At 40.2% G+C, this 9,942-nt stretch overlaps 1 protein-coding gene across 11 annotated transcripts in view; it reads right to left on the bottom strand.

The window, feature by feature from the left end:
• Positions 1-282: 282 nt before the first annotated feature.
• The window catches only part of neb (nebulin), a 66,260-nt gene continuing 56,600 nt past the window's right edge, over positions 283-9,942 (bottom strand). For 3 of the 11 annotated variants that reach the window (XM_044365302.1, XM_044365301.1, XM_044365306.1), the window contains 9 exons: positions 7,118-7,210; positions 6,641-6,733; positions 5,813-5,905; positions 5,205-5,312; positions 3,936-4,122; positions 3,631-3,723; positions 3,147-3,287; positions 2,921-3,024; positions 283-1,167 (listed from right to left, as the gene is read on the bottom strand). In XM_044365302.1, the coding sequence (XP_044221237.1) occupies positions 994-1,167; positions 2,921-3,024; positions 3,147-3,287; positions 3,631-3,723; positions 3,936-4,122; positions 5,205-5,312; positions 5,813-5,905; positions 6,641-6,733; positions 7,118-7,210 (1,086 nt within the window). In that variant the 3' untranslated portion in view covers positions 283-993. Of the gene's footprint in view, positions 1,168-2,920; positions 3,025-3,146; positions 3,288-3,630; positions 3,724-3,935; positions 4,123-5,204; positions 5,313-5,812; positions 5,906-6,640; positions 6,734-7,117; positions 7,211-7,572; positions 7,666-8,182; positions 8,888-9,942 lie in introns of those variants that run through there. The other 8 variants (XM_044365303.1, XM_044365308.1, XM_044365304.1 and 5 more) reach the window with 5 other exon arrangements.

Below are 9,942 nucleotides of genomic sequence, written 5' to 3'. Positions count from 1 at the left end.
ATCTATTTTTAAACATTTATCATTGTTGGATTTTTAAAATTCTCAAATATTGATTTTTTTGAATCTCTATCAGCCTCAAAAATCAACTCCTGGTCAGGCTCTAATGTGGATCTGTTTGTTTTGATATTAGGGAATCTGTCTAATCATTCTCTAAATGCTGTTCTGCATTACAGTATAAGAACCATTCAGCAGCTTCACCTTAAAGACGACTGAGAAGGACAATAAAATGTATGGAAGATACCAGAAGTCAAAGTTGAGAATGAAAAGAAGGAGGCAGAGAACTGCAGGAGCTTGGTGTGCTTTATTAGCTACTGATTAAAGGTAGAGGATGTCCTTTACTCCAGGACCTAGATAATCGGAAGAAACAAAACACACATTCTACTAGTGGCCAGCCTTCAGTAAAGGAGGGAAGACCGGGGCTTGTCTCATTAAACTCTCTTCAGAAGTGGTTCGATCATGGAGGAGGTCAAAGGTGATGACTCCTTCTGGCTTTCATTATTTTAATCATTTCTTTGTTGTTAGATTTTTTTCTCTCCATAGAATTTCCATTAAAGGCTTAACTGGTACTGCCATTGTTTATATGAGAAAATACTCTCTCGATACAACTCTGACAAAATATATTTTAAATATTTTTGAGATTTACATAATAATGGGCCAGGATGTATATGTGGGCGAGTCTTGTTTTAAAAGTCAAAACAATCGTAAATAGTCTGTCATTCATCATAGGATTAGTATGTATAATCAGAAATATTTATATGCGTCATGTTTGAGATGCTTATGTCACATCCACAGGCAACAGCAGCAACAGCATATGAATGATAACAGACATACAAACGAGAATTACAATACAATAAAAATACACTTACAGAGCTACGACAGACTGAAAACTACACATTGCACTAAGCCACAGTTGTGATCGCTGGAGGAAGACCAATGAGTTGGCCCTGTGGATGTGTCTCGCCCACTCCTGAGGGAGGTAGGCGGGCTTTGTCTTTAAATTGCTTCAACGTAGTTGGCTGGCAGCATGCCGGTCTTGCCGGTGCGCTGCACAGTACCATACATCCACCCCTCGTCGATGGACTGCACGTTCACGATGACGTCGCCATCCTTGAAGGACACCTCATCACTGTCGGCTGCGCCGTAGTCATACATGGCGCGCACAGTTTTCTGCACAGAATAAACAGAAACAGGTCAGAGGTGCATGTATGAGGGTGGTGTAAGTGCAAGAGGTTAAATGATAAAGGCTGGAGATATTCTACATCTGTTTATTGTGAATAAATCCAATGAAAAGACCAAAACCAACAATTTACTAACAAGTATTGTCTATGTTGCCAACTGTCCTGCTGCCTTAAAAGACAGGTTCACAATTTTGAAGTGTGTCTTAAAACAACAGTCAGGTGTCCACATGAACAGTGAAAGAGGTTTTCCTCGCTGTAATCATTCCTCCTGTTCATACTGGATATTAAAAGATCTTCAAATGTGTTTTTCAATGTAACTGATGGAGGCCAAAATCCACACAAACATTTTGTGCAAAAATGCATTTAAAAGTTGATGTGAAGCTTATATGAGGCTTTAGCAGTCTGAGTTAGTCATATCAAGCGGATATCTGACACATTTACAGTGTTTTTAGCATTAAATGAATGAATGAATGAAATTAAACTTTGTGTTTCCTCTGACAGTGTTTCCCTGTTGAGCTGCGGTGGAAGTATAGTAACAAAAAGAGGAACTTTGACACTAAAAAGACTGTAACACTGAAAGATATCTGCTTGATTTGACTCATTTGGACACCTAAAGCTTCATATTAGTTTTAGATAAACTTTTAAATGCATTTTTGCACAGAGGGAGGCTCCATCACTTACATTCTATGTGCATTATGAAGGAATCTTCTAATGGTCAGTATGAACAGGAGGAATGATTAGAGCGAGAAAAACATGTTTCACAATGTTCATTTGGGCTCCTGATTGTTGTTTTAAGACACACTTGAATAATTGTGAACCCGTTCTTTAAATACTCATCAGTGTGTATTCATTCCCAGCCAAAAATAATGCCCAATAAAAACACTATTTCATGCCGTTTGAGTAATGTTTGTTAAAAACTAGAGAGCCCAGCTGTTTTGGGAAATTATTGAGCCTTTTTAAAGAATATAAGATTTTTGTAAGATTTACATCTTCATTGGAATCAATTGGTATTGTTAGTTTTAGTCTTTTCATAGGATTTATTGACAATGAGAAAAATATAGAATAACACCAGCCTTGTCCTTTAATCCTTTAGAGTTTTCATGTAGAGCTAAATCCGGATTAGCAAGACTTTTTGATGAGTTTAGGAAATTAGAGTATGGCTGATTCAGGAAATACCACACTGTAACCAGACCATTTTTTCAAAATGTTGGAAAACGTACACACTCATTTATCATTAAGGGATGGAACAATGCCAAATTAAGAGACTTAGTTGAGTATAAGTAACTCTTATGACTCTGGGACAACACAAGCTTCTCTCCAAATCTGGCTTCTTTGTTTTCTTGAGCCAGGCTATAAAACAACAAATTAACCATTCCCTAAAACCCTCCCCCAAAAAAGCAATTTGTCCAATCATAGGTTAGCAACCATAACTAAATACAGCAGGTCCGTCAAACTTTAGAATCTTATCAGGCCAGTGAACAGCTTTGGTTTTTCCAGAGCTGAGGAGATATTTCTGGTATGTAGGTTGATTCTGCCTGGGTGACTGCAGGTACCATGGTACTGCACCCTGAGATAACGCTTTCCTTGAAACCGTTTGAGTTGTGTTGCTATGATAACAGGTTATTTGGAAGTGTTGGAAGTTGGCATGCTGATAGTGTATGAACTTTATGAGCTTCAGGTTCAGGATAGTAAAGTTAAGTTTAAGTGTGTGTGTAATGTGAGTGTGTGTGTGTGTTACTAACCCCTGTGGTGGAGGGGTGTGAGGGGACAGAGGAGACTGTGGTCTGCTGGGTGGCCACTGATGATGACCTCTGCTGCAGCTCCACAGTCTTAGCATGCTGGTAGCCTGCAGATGGAGAAGAATACAAGAAACCACAGCTAAGTCACCGTCCTATCAAAGTTTACTGATACATATCATACAATACTCTGTATTTGTTGAGGTTTGTTGTAGAGATTCTGGATCGTTACCCATAGAGGAGGCACCAAAGCCATTGCTGTAGAGGGACAGGTGGTGGTCACCATCCTGAGACATCTCTGACTTTTCGTCAGCCATGCCGCTCAAAGCGCTGGTGGAGCGGGAGTGCTCCTTGCTGCGACGCTGAGCTTGAACTGTTTAAGTGTCGATATGAAAAGTTGCAGTTACAAATACAGTCTTGGTATAAGATGTAACATTTAAATCATACTAGCCATGACTGGTGCAAATCTATTTTATTTAGCATTTATAAGCAATATATAATCCATAATAATCAAATATAATATAATCAATGTAATCGTGGAACACACCTTTAGTAAAATGTAGTTTTAGTTTGCCACACTCGGGTCAAAATATCTTATAAGCAAATCATATTCACCAGAATATGAACCAAATCAAACTCATTTATCCAAAAGATAACTAAAATAATGTCTGCTTCTTTAGAGCTATGATGTAATCCTTTTGAGTTTCTCAACTCACCTGACATCATGTGCAGACTCCTGGACTGGATGTTGTCCTCAGCAGGGTCGTAGTCAAACACAGAGCCAGGGTTTGTGCGCCACACGCGCAGATCTGAGAGCACAAAGTTAATTACAGGATCAGTCCAGTGATTACTAGCTCTGTGATTACAAGCTCAAATGTAATGAGGAACAAACTAGGACTAAATGCTTTTATGAAAGAAAAGCATCTACATGAGAAAGTGCCTCCAACAATCAGTGGTATTTTCATTAAGTTCTTTAAGAATTAAATCTGTGGTACGTGGTCACAATATAAGATTTGTGTACCAGTGATGGTCTCCTGGTCGTGCTCAATTGCGCGTCTCCTCTCCATCTCCACCACACGCCTCTGGATGCCACGGTAGCTGATGTCGCTGAAATCCTGTGTATTCTTCTTCACACGCTCTGTCACAGGGTCAGAGGTGGTGGGAGTGAAGCTGCCCTTGTTCTTCTCAAAGTCCTCGTGGTATCTCACCTGGAGGACACAGATCGTGTAAGTATAACCACAGTTTTTACAGGTAAGGACCACTACAGAAACAGAAACCCCTCTGTCACTTTAAAGGGGCATGCCATCCATGTTTGGACTTTACTCGTTTGTTATTTCTGTGTTCAAGGACACTCAGTATTGATGGACATGAACCACTGAACTGTTTTGAAGCACAGAAATTAAGTGAATTTTTAAGCATGATTCAGGTTTATTGCAACTTGGGGCCTACGGTAAGTTCATAGCTTCAGTTATTTTAATTGTTAACATCGTTATTGGTTAACATTGATAAAACAAAGTTGGTGTGGCAAGAAAACACAAGATGATGATCAGATGGGTTGTAAACAAGCCAGCTATTTAGCCAGATCATCTAAACAACATTATTTGGAGTGGAGTGCACCTCACATGTCGGTAATGATCCTTCATTGGACACTTTGTGTGCCCACAACTATTGCAAATACGGTAAGTCATGGTATCCATGGTGAACTGTTATGGGTGTTTACAACAGACAGTTTGGGTAATAAGTTTACTGTTCGCCCTTGTTTTCTCTTTCAAATAAGTTTGACTAACCTGGGGCTTTATTTAAGACCTGTCTGATTGTCTGTTTGCTTTTGTTTGTTGCCCTTTCTGACTTAGTCTGACTTCTTTTTAGTGATGTCTGATGATTCCCAGATCTTAAGATTTAAGTTGGTGAGCACAATTGAATGATTACTGATAAGAATGATGGCCAAAGTACAAAAAAAGATTTAATTACATGTATGTTATGTCAGCCAGATGATCCCCCAAACACCATCCTGCTCATGTAAATACTCCCCAGAGCACTGAATGTGTATTAATCCACGGCTGAAAATAGTCTCCAACAAATGCATTATTTACTCCTGTTTGTGTAATGTTTACTACAAAATACAGTGCCCAGCTGTTTTAGAAAATGACTGAGCCTTTTTAAAACTCAACCTCAGTACTTCTACAGTTGGAACTAATGGGCTCTGAGTGCCGCAGGCAGGGTAGGAAAGTCAAAAAGTATTAAGATACAAACTAAGAAATTAACAAAACAAAAAACAACAAAGGCTTACTCCAGAAATGATGCGCTGGGTCTCCCTGACGCGCCTCATCTCAGGTGTGTCCAGGACGAAGGCGGCCTTGCCCTGGACCTGCTTACGGAAACTGTCCGAGTACAGGACCTGGTAGAAAGTTGGGAAAAGGTCGGTGGAGGAGCAGAGGAGACATGGTGAGTGTCTGAAACCTTTAAAATCTGAAGCCATCATAAAGTAGTCGTTAGCATCCACAGCACAAGGGGTGTGGCAGAGAGAAAACACACACGGCTGCTGACAGAAGGAGCTGGGGCATTATTGGGATACCAGACGAATGAATTAGCAGGGAGATATTTATTAAGAGGCTGAAATATTAAATAAAACAAGACTACGTCCCAATCTTCAGTGGGAGAACGGCAGGAGAACAAGATGAAGTGGAGTAGTTTTAACAACACAAGAGGTTAGCAGTGATGATGTACACAGACACACCACAGTCGGTGGTATTAAACACATTTAAAAGAGAGCGAAGTGGGGAGAATTAATACGATTAACTGGAGCCAGGGGACAAGTCAGTTAGAAAAGGGTTAACGTGGGGTAAAGGTAGAACATTTCTTCAGTAGAATATGTTCTATCAGTGGCTTTGAAGGTACCGAGCTAATGTTTTCTTGGTTCCTTTTGACCCGCTCCATCTCTGGAGTAAACACCACAGGAGTTCCCTTGGCTGAACTGTCCTTATACAACACCTACAGGACAGAAGCACAGTGCCCCAAGGGGCCAGTCAGACACTCTGAACCATATACAGATCACACATCTATAGGACTGCTTTCATAGACTTGAGTTAACTTCAAACTAAAGGATAAAGACAAGGTAGTTTTCAGTAAACTTACAAGGAAACATGATTAATTAATCTCATATGTGATATTTGTTAGATAAGGATATTTAAGCAGTGTCTGAGAAACTGGTCCTATAGTGTGATACATCCTGGCAGATCTTGTAGAACAGCCAGAATCACTTTTGTAGAAACAAACACACTTGTCACGCGTCAGCAGGATATTTAGCTTGTCATTCGCTGTGAAGTGGAAATTAACAGAGCAGCACGGAGCGGCCTTATGGGAAGGAAGCTGGGCTGCAGGTTAGAAAATACTTTATATAGGGGAGGGGTGGTGGGGTGGGGGAAGTCATCTTGTGGGGTTGATGATTGAGGATTAAAGATGATTGAAAGACTTAGAGCAGGAAAGAAAAAAAATGCGTGGAGGGAACTGAAGGCTGCATTAGGGTCAAAGTGGTGATGATGCAGGGCTGGAGCTCAGGAAACTGCAGTCTGTGCCTTGGATGAAGATGGATGACGTGAGCAAGAGGTGATGAGAGTGTGAGTTGATGGCAGGGGGGAGGGGGAGTAGCAAATGGGCATTACTGATGGGCACTACTGTCCACTCTCAACCGTTAGGAGCACACGTGGTTCGGTTGTGTTCCACTACCGAGCTGATGTGCCTCTGGGTTTCTTTGACCCGCTTCACCTCAGGGAGGTCTGGTATAGCTGTGCCTCCACCCAGAGAGTCCTTGTATTTTATCTACCCAACAGAAGGTTCCGTGCAGGAAAAATGGAGGAAAAAGTAAAGAGCAGGAGTCAATCAGAGACAATTGCAGAAAGACAGAAGTACAGAAATACAACACAGCACAGCACAACCAACACAGAACATGGAATTAAACACACTTTTTTCCTGAGAAATGAAGAAGCACATTATGTTAGTGACGTAACACCCATCGGTGTTATCACTACGTGGTGGGTTTGATGTGGGAAGCATAACAGTTTGGACTACTAAAGGACTTGTGAACACTTGTTCAGGAGAGTTGTTATGCCAGTGTGTTGGAGGGAGATGAGAGTGAGGCAGAGTGGTGGATGGAGGCAAATGAATATACAGCACAGGAGGGTACAGGGTCACATTGTGGAGTACCGTGCTAATATTTTGCTGATTGCGTTTAACTCTCTCCATCTCTGGGGTCTCTGATACTGATGTGCCTTGTCCCACGTCTTCTTTGTATTGAAGCTTTGAATGAGACAGCACAAAAAAGTCAAATATGGTGGTAACACACTCAAACGCTGATTAGTTTTCAATTTAGAAGGGAGGAAATGCTGAAAATAAATAAAAATTCCATGGGGGTAAAAAAATGTTAAAACTATTTATTTTAGGAAATATGGGGGGAAATTATGTTTTCATGAAAACACAAGTTCAAAATCAAATCATCAACCAACACAGGTAAAAAGGAGTGATTGATGAAACTTAGTTAGGATGGAGGTAAAATCAGGGCTGAAACACAGAAGCTAGAGATGTCTAGATTTCCAAGTAGGGAAAGTCAGAGGGCGTTTTGGGGAATGATTGTAAGGATCACTGCAGTTCTGTTTCTCTACCAAGCTGATATTCTTCTGGGTTTCTCGGACCCGCTTCACCTCAGGAAGATCTGGTATGGCTGTGCCTTGACTCAGAGAATCCTTGTATTGTATCTGCCCATTGCAGTAAGTTACACAGGTTCAGAGTAAGACAGGGACAAACAAAAAGCACAGTATGTACTGTGGACACAGACATGTCCATCCATTCACACACAACAGCATACATATTAAACAAAGGATTATATTTATATAAATAATTGTTACGATACTGATTATCACATTTTATAGTGGTAGTTGAGTATGTTTATGCTCATTCTGTGTTCAAAATGGATGATACTTCATTTAGTTCATGATTTCAGGGCTTAGATATGATGAATTATCATGACAGAGAAATCCCACAGAACCCTCAAAGGAAATATGGGGGGAAATTATCTTTTCATGGATACATGAGTTCAAAATCAAATCATCAACCAACACAGGTAAAAAGGAGTGATTGATGAAACTTAGTTAGGATGGAGGTAAAATCAGGGTTGAAACACAGAAGCTAGAGATGTCTAGATTTCCAAGTAGGGAAAGTCAGAGGGCGTTTTGGGGAATGATTGTAAGGATCACTGCAGTTCTGTTTCTCTACCGAGCTGATATTCTTCTGGGTTTCTCGGACCCGCTTCACCTCAGGAAGATCTGGTATGGCTGTGCCTTGACTCAGAGAATCCTTGTATTGTATCTGCCCATTGCATAAGTTACACAGGTACAGAGTAAGACAGGGACAAACAAAAAGCACAGTATGTACTGTGGACACAGACATGTCCATCCATTCACACACAACAGCATACATATTGGAACAAAGAATTATATTTATATAAAATATTGTTATGGTAGTGATTATCACATTTTATAATGGTAGTTGAGTACTTTTATGCTTATTCTGTGTTCAAAATGGATGATACTTCATTTAGTTCATGACTTCAGGGCTTAGATATGATGAATTATCATGAGAGAGAAAATCCTATAGAACCCTCAAAGGAAATATGGGAGGAAATTATGTTTTACGTGGAAACGTGAGTTCAAAATCAAATCATCAACCAACACAGGTAAAAAGGAGTGATTGATGAAACTTAGTTAGGATGGAGGTAAAATCAGGGTTGAAACACAGAAGCTAGAGATGTCTAGACTTCCATGTAGGGAAAGTCAGAGGGTGTTTTGGGGAATGATTGTAAGGATCACTGCAGTTCTGTTTCTCTACCGAGCTGATATTCTTCTGGGTTTCTCGGACTCGCTTCACCTCAGGAAGATCTGGTATGGCTGTGCCTTGACTCAGAGAATCCTTGTATTGTATCTGCCCATTGCATAAGTTACACAGGTACAGAGTAAGACAGGGACAAACAAAAAGCACAGTATGTGACACAGACATGTCCATCCATTCACACACAACAGCATACATATTAGAACAAAGGATTATATTTACAAAAAAATTGTTATGATACTGATTATCATCATTTTATAGTGGTAGTTGAGTATGTTTATGCTCGTTTTGTGTTCAAAATGGATGATACTTCATTTAGTTCAAGACTTCAGGGCTTAGATATGATGAATTATCATGACAGAGAAATCCCACAGAACCCTCAAAGTCCCAATCGATGGTGAAGATGTTAACTTGTATGAACAATTATTATATTATATGAAGGAAACAAGGTCCATGTACACTGTGGCTAAAAGTATGTGGACAAAAACATTGCACCCATATGTGATTGTTGATGACATTCTAAAACCATGGGCATTAATCTGCTGGCGTAGCAGCCTCCACTCTTCTAGGGATCTTTTCCACAACATTTTATAACCTGGCTGCAGGGATTTGCTCCCATTCAGCCACAAGAGCATCAGTGAGGTCATATTAGGCCATAAGGCCTGGCTACAGTTCATTAAAGGTGTTGTATGGGGTTGAGGTCAGGGCTCTCTGCAGGCCAGTCAAGTTCTTCCACACCAAACTGGGAAAACCATTTCTTTATGGACCTGGTTTTGTGCATGGGGACTTTGTCATGTTTGGGCCTTCCCCAAACGGTTGACACAAAGCTGAAAGAACAGTGTTCTCTAAAATATGCACTAAGGGGCCTAGCCCAAACAATGAAAAACAGCCCCAAGTGTCCACAAACCTTTGGCCATATAGTGTATCATGCAAAAAAGCTTATCTTACTTGTTTCCACAAATTAAAATGCTAAGTAAAATCCATATAGTTGGTCAAAAACAAAATAAAGTAAATTAAAAAAAAACATTGATTGAAAATGGTTATCATTTGGACAATGATTACATGTCAAGAGAAGTCTGGTTATGTTCTCAGACACCACTGTACATAGGGAGGGAATATGGAGGGAATGCTTATTCAGGAGGAGATGA

Source organism: Thunnus albacares, chromosome 11, assembly GCF_914725855.1.
Source record: "Thunnus albacares chromosome 11, fThuAlb1.1, whole genome shotgun sequence".
Taxonomy (NCBI): Eukaryota; Metazoa; Chordata; class Actinopteri; order Scombriformes; family Scombridae; genus Thunnus; species Thunnus albacares.
This window is presented reverse-complemented; position numbering and strand designations above follow the sequence as displayed.